The sequence below is a fragment of the Salmo salar genome, chromosome ssa01, assembly GCF_905237065.1.
Source record: "Salmo salar chromosome ssa01, Ssal_v3.1, whole genome shotgun sequence".
Taxonomy (NCBI): Eukaryota; Metazoa; Chordata; class Actinopteri; order Salmoniformes; family Salmonidae; genus Salmo; species Salmo salar.
The window spans coordinates 62606730-62619077 of record NC_059442.1 but is presented as its reverse complement, the minus strand read 5'-3'; the positions used below and the strand labels follow the sequence as shown (position 1 = coordinate 62619077).

Here is a 12348-nt window from a genome sequence, read left to right as displayed (position 1 = left end):
GAGTGGGTTAGGTATAATGTGGTTGCTCCCAGGCTGTTAGATTAAATCAGTGTATTGTTCACAGCATCCGGCGACATGGCAGCCATCCAAAGAGGGTGACCACCTAATCGGCCGAATCACCCTGAGCAAGAGGAGCGTTATGCCTAAAGAGGCCGGGGCACTGCTGGGGCTGAAGGTTAGAGCTCACACCAGACACGATCACACTTTGGCTAGACTGTTTTGTGTGTGTGTGTGTGTGTGTATGTGTGTGTGTGTGTGTGTGTGTGTGTGTGTGTGTGTGTGTGTGTGTGTGTGTGTGTGTGTGTGTGTGTGTGTGTGTGTGTGTGTGTGTGTGTGTGTGTGTGTGTGTACTTGTGTGTCTTAAGTTTGGCCATTGTTTTACTTGACTGTGTGTGTGTGTGTGTGTGTGTGTGTGTATGTGTATGTGCACATGAATGTCTTCAGGTGGTTGGGGGAAGGGTCACAGAGGCGGGCAGACTGGGAGCCTTCATCACTGTAGTCAAGAAGGGCAGTCTGGCCGACATCGTGGGACACCTACGAGCAGGTATGCAAAGTGTGTGTGTGTACATACAGTATGTGCGTGTAAATACGTTTGTGTGTGTCGGTTTTGAAGAATGACATGACATTGTGTATTTTCAGGGGATGAGGTTCTGCAGTGGAATGGCAAGATGTTGCCAGGAGCAACCCAGAAAGAAGTTTACAATATCATTCTCAATTCCCAAGCAGAACCCCAAGTGGAACTAGTGGTGTCCCGGCCCATTGGGTAAGTCAGGAATAGGAGACTCTTTGATGAAAAGACACCAAACCCTGATAGATGCACTATGATTAGGGTAGAAACTCTGTGACGCTTGGATTCAAGTGTCTTCTTTGGCACTGGTGAGATAATGCTTAGGTTAGCCCATAGCCCAATTTAATTTCCCACCTTTCTCTCCAAATTGTACATTCATGCACTTTCCCTCATAGATTTACAAGGAATGGACTGGTGTATGGAATAGGGTGCCCACTGGGCACAGATGTCAGTTCAATGTCTAGTTTTGATTTACATTTGGTTGAGTTGTCAACTAACGTGAATTCAACGTGAAATAACAAAAACAAATTCACCCTGTCATTGGATTTAGGTTAAAAGTTGGGTGAAAAAAATCCCAACGTTGATTACTTTTTTCAAATCCAATCAGTTTTCCACGTTGATTCAAAAACTGATTGAATCAACGTCCCCATTTTTCTGGGTTGAAGTGACTCAAACATCAATGTGGTGCTTTTAATTTCTTTAGGGCGAATGAACGAGTTTACGCTGAGGAGAAGGGGGTGAAACAGAATTGGCCTCGTTTTAATTGGGTGTCACTCTTTACTCACTCCAACCACAGACTGTACATACATTTGGTTTTCATTTTGAACAGTTGTTTTTTTCTGACCTGACTTGTCTTGCTCCTTTGTTAAAAAATATGTATTTCCAAACACTTGTGAAGGTTGTATAAAGCCTATCAGTAAGTAAAGCTGCAGTATTAGGACCCCTCTCCTTACACAAGCACCCTCGTCCTCCCCCAACATGTGACCATAGAGCTGACGAATGCCTAAATTAGTAGACTGCAATAAGGGATTATTGGTTGTAAAAATGTTTCTATATTTATCCTACTCTTTCTATGTCGATCCTACTCTTTCTATATTGATCCTACTCTTTCTATATTGATCCTACTCTTTCTATGTTGATCCTACTCTTTCTATATTGATTCTAATCTTTCTATATGTATCCTACTCTTTCTATATTGATTCTAACCTTTCTATATTGATCCTACTCTTTCTATATTGATGCTACTCTTCCCTCATGTTTTTACCTACCAACAGTCAAGACAACACTACATAACAGTCTTTGTATACTTGTGTTATCCTGTACTATCAGATGTTAGTGTGACTTTAATTGATATGTCTCTGATTGATTCCAGTGATATCCCAAGAATCCCAGACACATCCCACCCGCCACTAGAATCTAGTAGGTATTTCATCTGTTCTCTCTCTCTTCTCTGTGTGTTTCTCTCTCTCTTTGCTTTTCTTTCTCTCTCTCCCTCCCTCTCTCTTTCTCTCTCTCGCTCTCTCTCCTTCTCTCCCTCTCTCTCCTTCTCTCTCTCTCCTTCTCTCTCTCCTTCTCCCTCTCTCATTTTCTCTGTCTCTGTCTCTCTCTCTTTCTCTCTCTCTCTGTCTGTCTGTCTCTCTCTCTTTGCTTTTCCTCTCTCTGTCTCTCTCTCTGTCAACTATCTCTCTTTCTTTTTGACCCTAGTTGTTAGGGGTTTAACTGAGCTTCGCCCTCACAGCAGGTTCCAGTTCATTCGAGTCCCAGAAGATGGAGCAGCCATCTATATCAGTCATGTCCCCCACCAGCCCCGGTGCACTAAGAGACAACCCACAGCTCACAGTGAGTACACACCAACAGACATGTGTGGGATTATTATGCATGTGTATACGGTATGTATGTGATAGTAATCTGACTCATAGTGATCATTTCCATTATGTGTGTGTTTATGTGTGTGTTTTCAGGTATTGCCCGGACAACTTTCAGTAAGTCAATACCAAATGATTGTCATGCCATGTATCATGAGTGCAGACATTTGGGGTTGTCTTGTATTTCTATGTAGTTTGTAGCCTACATCATATCATTTAAGATGGGTTGTTGGCTCCAAGTGATCATGCTTGGGTGTGTCTCTGTGTGTCTGTGTGCAGGTGAAGCTGTGGTATGATAAGGTGGGACACCAGCTAATAGTGAACGTGGTCCAGGCAACGGAGTTGCCTCCCCGACCGGATGGGCGACCCAGAAACCCCTACGTCAAAATGTACTTCCTGCCGGACCGCAGGTACGTCATCGTAGTATACAGTTGAAGTCAGAAGTTTACATACACCTTAGCCAAATACATTTAAACTCAGTTTTTCACAATTCCTGACGTTTAATCCTAGAAAAAATCCCTTTCTTAGATCAGTTAGGATTACCACTTTATTTTAAATATGTGAAATGTCAGAATAATAGTAGAGAGAAGGATTTATTTCAGATTTTATTTCTTTCATCACATTCCCAGTGGGTCAGAAGTTTACATACACTCAATTAGTATTTGGTAGCATTGGCTTTAAATTGTTTAATTTGGGTCAAACGTTTTGAGTAGCCTTCCAGAAGCTTCCCACAATAAGTTGGGTGAATTTTGGCCCATTCCTCCTGACAGAGCTGGTGTAACTGAGTCAGGTTTGTAAGGCCTCCTTGCTCGCACACCCTTTTTAAGTTCTGCAACAAATGTTCTATGGGATTGAGGTCAGGGCGTTGTGATGGCCACTCCAATACCTTGACTTTGTTGTCCTTAAGCCATTTTGCCACAACTTTGGAAGTATACTTGGGGTCATTGTCCATTTGGAAGACCCATTTGCGACCAAGCTTTAACTTCCTGACTGATGTCTTGAGATGTTGCTTCAATATATCCACATAATTTTCCTTGCCTCATGATGCCATCTATTTTGTGAAGTGCACCAGTCCCTCCTGCAGCAAAGCACCCACACAAGATGGTACTGCCACCCCCGTGCTTCACGGTTGGGATGGTGTTCTTCAGCTTGCAAGCCTCCCCCTTTTCCTCCAAACATAACGATGGTAATTATGGTCAAACAGTTCTATTTTTTTTATCAGACCAGAGGACATTTTTCCAAAAAGTACGATCTTTGTCCCCATGTGCAGTTGCAAACCGTTGTCTGGCTTTTTTATGTCGGTTTTGGAGCAGTGGCTTCTTCCTTGCTGAGCGGCCTTTCAGGTTATGACGATTAAGGACTCGTTTTACTGTGGATATAGAGACTTTTGAACCTGTTTCCTCCAGCATCTTCACAAGGTCCTTTGCTGTTGTTCTGGGATTGATTTGCACTTTTCGCACCAAAGTACTTTCATCTCTAGGAGACAGAAAGTGTCTCCTTCCTGAGCGGTATGACGGCTGCATGGTCCCATGGTGTTTATACTTGCGTATTATTGTTTGTACAGATGAACGTGGTACCTTCAGGCGTTTGGAAATTGCTCCCAAGGAGGAACCAGACTTGTGGAGGTCTACAGTTTTTCTTCTGAGGTTTTGGCTGATTTCTTTTGATTTTCCCATGATGTCAAGCAAAGAGGCACTGAGTTTGAAGGTTGGCCTTGAAATACATCCACAGGTACACCTCCAATTGACTCAAATTATGTCAATTAGCCTATCAGAACTTCTAAAGCCATGACATCATTTTCTGGAATTGTCCAAGCTGTTTAAAGGCATAGTCAACTTAGTGTATGTAAACTTCTGACCCACTGGAATTGTGATACAGTGAATTATAAGTGAAATAATCTGTCTGTTAACAATTTTTGGAAAAATAACTTGTGTCATGCACAAAGTAGATGTCCTAACCGACTTGCCAAAACTTTAGTTTGTTAACAAGAAATTTGTGGAGTGGTTGAAAAACGAGTTTTAATGTCTCCAACCTAAGTGTATGTAAACTTCCGACTTCAACTGTATAACTGACACACTACCACGTAGAGAAACAAACAAATATGTTAACTCCTGTCTGTCTGTCTGTCTGTCTGTCTGTCTGTCTGTCTGTCTGTCTGTCTGTCTGTCTGTCTGTCTGTCTGTCTGTCTGTCTGTCTGTCTGTCTGTCTGTCTGTCTGTCTGTCTGTCTGCACTCAGTGATAAGAGCAAGCGGAGGACTAAGACAGTGAAGAAGACCGGAGAGCCCATGTGGAACCAGACTTTTGTGTACTCCCACGTCCACCGCAGAGACTTCCGCCAACACATGCTAGAGCTGACCGTGTGGGACCAGCCTCGCCTACCTGACGAGGATAGCATGTTCATGGGCGAGGTACACACACACACACGCACAGATACAGACACTCAGGCAAACATTGAAGTTGATGAATTGCATTCATTGGCCTTGTGTTTAACTGATTGTGCTAATATTGGTTACGTTTAGATCCTGATAGAGCTCGAGACAGCCCCTTTGGATGATAAGCCTCATTGGTACAATCTGCAGACCCACGACGTGTCTTCCATCCCTCTGCCACGGCCATCGCCCTACATGCCCCGCAGACACACCCACACCGACACACCCAGCAAGAAGCTGCAGCGTAAGTCACAGACAGGTCTATGTGCGATGTGTCTTCACAATATATTTCTTTGTATTGTACAGATGTAGGATCTTAATTTGATCACACTCTTGTTGCTGAGAATTGTCCTGCACCACAGGAAATGTAGATGAGCTTTGTGATGAACCTAAATTCACTGAAACCCACACTAACACATGGTTATATTAATAATATTGCACTTTTCATGTAGCCTACTTTTGGCCAGCTAGTAGCCTAACTACCGATTTTGCAACATCATGGACTAAACGTTCAAATCCTGCTGCTGCAGGATTATTTTGAGCTGACAATATAGGTGTAATTAAGATCCTACATATGTATGTGGTCTGCTTATCCTATTTTGTGTTTGTTGTGATAGTGTGTGTGTGTGTGTGTGTGTGTGTGTGTGTGTGTGTGTGTGTGTGTGTGTGTGTGTGTGTGTGTGTGTGTGTGTGTGTGTGTGTGTGTGTGTGTGTGTGTGTGTGTGTGTGTGTGTGTGAGTAATGTGTGTGAGTTTGAGATATTACAGTATGTATATAAATGTGGTTTGTGCTTGTGTGTGTGTGTGTATGTGTCTTCATGTCTGTCGGCATAAATGTCTCGATCAATGTGGTCTGCTTACCGCATTCCTTCTGTATATGCCTGTGTGTATTTATGTGACATCCACCATTGTGCAGGTTCTCAGCTCGTTACAGAGCCTGAGTATAATCAAATCAAATGTATTTGACAAATGCTTCGTAAACAACAGGTGTAGACTAACAGTGAAATGCTTACTTACGGGCCCTTCCCAACAATGCAGAGAGTAAAAAAATAATAATAATAATAACACGAGGAATAAATACACAATGAATAATGGTAACTTGGCTATATAAACAGGGTACCAGTACCGAGTTGATATGCAGGGGTACGAGGTAATTGAGGTAGATATGAACATGATAGGCAACATGATAGATAATAAACAGTCGATGAGTCAAAAGAGTTAGTGCAAAAAAGCTCAATGCAGATTTTTTTGGGAAGCTATTGGTTAACAATTTAACTAAGTATTTGGCAGTCTTATGGCTTGGGGGTAGAAGCTGTTCAGGGTGCTGTTGGTTCCAGACTTGGCCCCAGACTTGGCCCCAGACTTGGCCCCAGTGATGTCCTGGGGAGTACACACTATCCTCTGTTGCGCCTTGTGGTCGGATGCCAAGCAGTTGCCATACCAAGCAGTGATGCAGCCAGTCAAGATGCTCTCAATGGTGCAGCTATAGACTGTTTTCACATTTTCACGTAGGTGTTCCTCTTTTCCTGGTGGGAGAGGGCAGTGTGGTGTGAAATAGAGATTACATCATCTGTGGACTTGTTGGGGCGGTATGAGAATTGGAGTGGGTCAAGGGTGTATGGGATGATGGTGTTGATATGAACCATGACCAGCCTTTCAAAGCACTTCATGGCTAAAGATTTGAGTGCCACAGCGCGATAGTCATGTTGACAGGTTACCTTGGCATTCTTGGACACAGGGACTATGGTGGTCGGCTTGAAACATGTAGGTATTATGGCCTGGGTCAGGGAGAATTTGAAGACACTCAGTGAAGACACTTGCCAGCTGGTCAGCGCATGCTCTGAGTACCAATCCTAGTAATCCGTCTGGCTCCGCAACCTTTTGAACATTAACCTGTTTAAAGGTCTTACTCACATTGGCTACGGAGAGCGAGATCACACAGTCATCCGGAACAGCTGGTGCTCTCATGCATCGTTCAGTTTTGCTTGCTTTGAAGCGAGCATAGAAGGAATTTAACTCATCTGGCATGCTCACGTCACTGGGTAGCTTGCCGCATCGTTTCAATTTATTATCTGTGATAGTTTGCAAACCCTGCATTGACCAACATTTTGACTGTTTGATGGCTCATTAGAGGTCATATCGATATTTCTTATAAGCGTCCGGATTATTGTCTCGCACCTTGAAAGCGCAGCTCTAGCCTTTAGCTCAGTGCGGATGTTGCCTGTAATCCATGGCTTCTGGTTGGGATATGTACGTAAGGTCACTGTGGGGATGACAAAATCGATGCACTTATTAATGAAGCCGGTGACTGATGTGGTAAACTCCTCAATGTTATTGGATGAATCCTGCAACTTTTTTTGGCTTCCCGAGTGGTGCAGAGGTCTAAGGCACTGCATCTCAGTGCAAGAGGCATCACTGCAGTCCCTGGTTCAAAACCAGGCTGTGTCACATCTGGCTGTGATTGGTAGTCCCACAATTGGCCCAGCATCATCTGGGTTTGGCTGGGGTAGGCTGTCATTGTAAATAAGAATTTGTTCTTAACTGACTTGCCTAGTTAAATAAAGGTTAAATAAAATAAATATTCCAGTCTGTGCTAGCAAAAAAACAGTCTTGTAGCTTAGCATCTGCATCAATGGTAGTTTTTGCTTGTCAGCAGGAATCAGGAGGATAGAGTTATGGTCAGATTTACCAAATGGAGGGCGAGGGATAGCTTTGTATGTCTTTCTGTGTGTGGAGTAAAGGTGATCTAGAGTTTTCTTCACCTCTAGTCACACAGGTGACATGCTTGTAAACATTTGGTAAGATGGATTTCTGTTTCAGTGCATTCATTAAAATCACCGGCCACTAGGAGCACCGCCACTGGATGTGCATTGTCTAGTTTGCTTATGACCCTATACAGTTTGTTGAGTGTGGTCTTAGTGCCAGCATCGGTTTGTGATGGTAAATAGACAGCTACAAAAAATATAGATTAAAATTCTCTTGGTAAATACTGTAATATGGTCTTCAGCATATCATTAGGTATTCTAAGTAAGGCAAGCAAAACCTTGAGACTTCCTCAACATTAGAGATCCTCCACCAGCTGCCTTGACGATGCATAGAAAAAAAACGCTAGATGGATATTATGTCCTTGTTCAGCCACGACTTCAAGAAACATAGGATATTACAGTTCTTCAGGTCCCGTTGATAAGATAGTCTCAAACGGAGCTCGTCCATTTTGTTCTCTAGTGATTGTACGTTTGCCAATAGAACGGAGGGTAGAGGCGGTTTATTTAACCTCTGTCTTAAGTCTTGTCAGGGAGCTCGCTCGTTTGCCTCTCTTGCACCGTCTCTTCCTCTTTCGAGTCCCGGGGATTAGAGCCTGGTCACTGTTTTGATATCCAGAAGCTGTTTTCGGTCATAGGAAATGATGGCAGAAATATTATGTACCCAAAAAGTTAACTTCATAGTAAAAAAAAATAGCAGAATTGGTCAGGAGCCCGTAAGACGGCAGCTATCCGCTGCAGCGCCATCTTCCAGTTGTGTCTAAAGGTGGGTGGGGGCATTGGAATGCTGTCTTCTTACTAAGAGAGACATTCCATCGACATTATACAACTAAAATGTTGTTCTGTTCTTGTCAGAACACTCAGAAGACTTCGCTGCCGTATTTGTCTATGATGGTGGGTGTGTGTGCGTGTGGGCATGTGTGTGTGTTTGAAAGACAGAGAGAAAAAAAGAGAGCGAGAGAGAGGAACAGAGAAATAAATTGATACAGCCACTAACCTCTCATTATTTGTCTTGGTAGAAAAACAAATTGGAGATTAAAGGGACCCACTCTCAGCTTTAATGAAGCATTCCTCTCCCTTAAAGATGACGAAAAACACTCACATCGACCTTAGTTAATTGCAGGGTGATTGCAGCGAGATTGTCACTGTTTCGGGATCAGGCAGGTCATTACATCTTTATGCAAGCTGAACATTATAAGCTCACAGGAGGAGGTTGTTTGGTAAAGCAGGAACACTGTGTATCCTTGGGTTCAACTGGAAGGAGTAGTTTGTATTAGTACTGTCATATTAGCGCTGAGGGCTAAAATTGTGCCAGCTTGGGACAGTACAGTATGTCGTATGTATGTTTTGCTTTTATGAACAATGCTTCTCTCCCCCTGTGGCTGTGTGTGTGTGTAGCAGCCGAAAGAGGCTCGCGGGAGAGGGAGAGGCAGCAGAGGGTTCCCCACGCCACCACTCTGGAGGTGCCGGAGCAGCAGAGGACACCCCAGCATCGCTCTCGATCTGTCTCCCCTCACAGAGAGGAACAGGGCAGGGGCCGATCACGACCCACCAACGTCCCCACCCAGAGGTGAGGGGAGTGGAAAGGACAGGGGGGAGATGGGGTGTTGATGAAGAGAGCGGGTTAAGGAGAGAACTTTAGGGATAAGTTTGTGTTTCGGCCTTTGTGATCCAGAACAATTAGTGCTGCCAATATTGCTCTTACTGTCACTGCCAACACAGCCAACACATACACTGTTACCACAGCTAAAAGCCTTGTTCTCTCTTTCTCCCCACCCCCACCTCTTCTCTCTTTTGCACTCTCTCCCTCTTCCTCATCTCCATGTCTTTCTCAACCCTCATCTGTGTCAGGAGTTTGGATGATGAGATCCACCATAGTAGGAGGTCTAGTTCTCCCACCCGCTACTACGACTCTGCCGGAGGACACTACCAGGAGCAGGACTATGTAGATGACAGGTGTGTGTGTGTGTGTGTGTGTGTGTGTGTGTGTGTGTGTGTGTGTGTGTGTGTGTGTGTGTGTGTGTGTGTGTGTGTGTGTGTGTGTGTGTGTGTGTGTGTGTGTGTGTGTGTGTGTGTGTGTGTGTGTCCGTGTGTGTCCGTGTGTGTCCGTGTGTGTACAATCGGGTGGCCCTGGATTATTTTTCCCTTTTGTCTTTTCCAGTTCAAACGGTCCTTTAGTTGTATTTCTTCCTTTGTCTTCTGCTCTCTTCCTTTCTGTGATTCAGCACAATGAATAGTCAGGATTATGTTTGGATATGGCTGCTCACTTGTTTGTTTGTTCTCAGTTGTTTGCCGATTCAGACTCTCAGAACAATGAAGTTATAGCCATGAGACAAAAGTTTGTTAAGAGTTATAAGGCGTCGAAGCATCTCTTGCTGTCATATGTGTACCTGTCGGAGTAGGTAGAAGTTGCCCTTAACCACTGATACAGGGTCATATTTGTTCATCCCCTGTAATGTTTAGGGGTAGGATATGGGATAGAATCATCTGATCCTAGATCTGTGGTTAGGGGCAACTTCTACCTGTCCCATTGTTCTCCGCTGGCTCAGCTTTGTATCTATGTTCTTTCTCTGTCCTCCGGTTTGGCTTCCGTTGTTTATTTCCTCATGTGTCATCCATCCCCATGGTAACCACAGTGAGGTCATCTTGATCCACCAATCAATGCGGGGCAAAAGTGCAGAGTGCCTACACACTAAAAGGTAAACAGGAGTCAGGACGTGTTATTATTTGTATTAGGTATGATCATAATCCTCATTCTCACCGTCCATATGAAGCTTTATCTTAAGTGGTCCTTGTCTTTTTCCATTGATTTTGGAGCTGCATATAGATGTGTGGAGATTTCTTACATGACTTCACCCTTGATCTAAATGCTTCTTATTCTGTCATAATGTGTGTGAGAGAGCAACTGACATGCAATTTCAGTGTGTCCATCCTATCCCATGTGACAGTGACACAACACATACCCGATCAGACGTCAACACTGGGACTGTCCACCGCTGACCGCACATAGCCTCTGCTGACCCTGGCCAATGCCTGAGGGGCAGCTAGTTATTCAGAGTTAGCGTCATGTAGCTATAGTGATCTGTTCATGGTTGTAATAATGTGCCTCGAGCACTAGAGGGCACTTTTTGACACTAGTTCAGTGCATTACCATATCCATTATATTGGACAAAGGTGCAATACTGTCCCAGTGAGCCCACCCATAGAGGTAAGTGGCAAAGCCTGGCTGGTACATGGCTGGAAGAGACTGGCAAAGGCTGGCATACATGCTTCCACACGGCTGGCATGCTGCTCTCCTGTCTTTCTTTAGCAGTAGTTTGGGAGTTGTATTTCCATTCTGTTAATCCATCTTCCTCCTTCCCCTTTTTCTATCTCCATCTCCTGCATGCACACACACATCACACCTCAGGAGGTCTTCTAGACATCGGTGTAAAGTACTTAAGTAAAAATTCTTTAATGTACTACTTAAGTAATTGTTTTCGGTATCTGTACTTTAATATTTATATTTTTTACAACTTTTACTTTTACTTCACTACATTTCTATAGAAAATAATGTACTTTTTAGACCATACATTTTCCTGACACCCAAAAGTACTCGTTACATTTTTAATGGTTAGCAGGACAGGAAAATGATCCAATTCATGCACTAATCAAAATAACATCCCTGGTCATCCCTACAGCCTCTGATCTGGTGGATTCACGGACCAACGAAACCCAAATTCTTCCTTAATATAAGGAATTTGAAATGATTTATACTTTTACTTTTGATACTTAAGTGTATATGAGCAATTACATTTACTTTTGATACATAAGTATATTTAAAACCAAATACTTTTAGACTTTTACTCAAGTAGAATTTTACTGGGTGACTTTCAACTTTTACTTGAGTCATTTTCTATTAAGATATCTTTACTTTTACTCAAGTATGACAATTGGGTACTTCTTCCACCACTGCTTCTAGACACAGTAACACTCTTCCCGCTAAGATGCCCCTCTTAGTCAACAGCATCCACAAGGACATTTACAGGTATGTGGAAGAAGAGAGAGAGGCTGTGTTGGAAAGTCGCTCCCCTCCAAACTTTGTACCCCGTCTCTCCCCCCATGTACACACACAATTATCTTGTAAGTTAGTGTTGTTGTGGTATGTTAAACTTTTGTAGTTTGATGTTCAGGAGGTAATATCACTTGAGTGACTTCATACCAATGTTGCAGTACAGATACTGTATACTGGTCTTACTGATCTTGATCTTACTGATATCCTTGGATGAATTCTATCAATTCACTTGGAGCCGGTACTGAAAGCCGGTACTTAGAGCAGGTACACTTGGAGCCGGTACTGAAAGTAGTCCAATTTACACTTCATGAACAGTTGTTGCAGTCTTGCCCATGGGAGTATTATCCACAGTTGTAGGCTACCACACACATCCTTACCCGTTCTTGGCCTTTGTTGTTTTGATGCTAAGTTGATTTTTGTTGTGTTTTTATAATATGCTTTTATTTTGATTTTTTTTATTGTCTTGAGTGAAGTTCCATGCTGCCTGCATGTCTAAAGACTAGCTCAATGGTGCGCTCCAGTGTTGTCACAGCAACGCGCCGCTCTTTCACACAACGAGTTCTCAGGTTTACAGACAAGATCACCATTAGGTAAGACACACACACGCAGACACAGACACAGACACAGACACAGACACACACACACACACACACACACACACACACACACA

At 43.4% G+C, this 12348-nt stretch overlaps 1 protein-coding gene across 8 annotated transcripts in view; it reads left to right on the top strand.

Moving 5' to 3' along the window:
• LOC106607091 (regulating synaptic membrane exocytosis protein 1) overlaps nt 1-12348 on the top strand; it is a 67735-nt gene that overhangs the window by 43900 nt on the left and 11487 nt on the right. For 4 of the 8 annotated variants that reach the window (XM_045720902.1, XM_045720898.1, XM_014203717.2 and 1 more), the window contains 12 exons: nt 65-175; nt 445-544; nt 640-763; nt 1941-1987; nt 2307-2407; nt 2530-2550; nt 2713-2843; nt 4671-4842; nt 4954-5107; nt 9023-9194; nt 9476-9580; nt 10261-10323. In XM_045720902.1, coding sequence (XP_045576858.1) covers nt 65-175; nt 445-544; nt 640-763; nt 1941-1987; nt 2307-2407; nt 2530-2550; nt 2713-2843; nt 4671-4842; nt 4954-5107; nt 9023-9194; nt 9476-9580; nt 10261-10323 — 1301 coding nt within the window. Of the gene's footprint in view, nt 1-64; nt 176-444; nt 545-639; nt 764-1940; nt 1988-2306; nt 2408-2529; nt 2551-2712; nt 2844-4670; nt 4843-4953; nt 5108-9022; nt 9195-9475; nt 9581-10260; nt 10324-11163; nt 12269-12348 lie in introns of those variants that run through there. The other 4 variants (XM_014203747.2, XM_045720906.1, XM_045720897.1 and 1 more) reach the window with 3 other exon arrangements.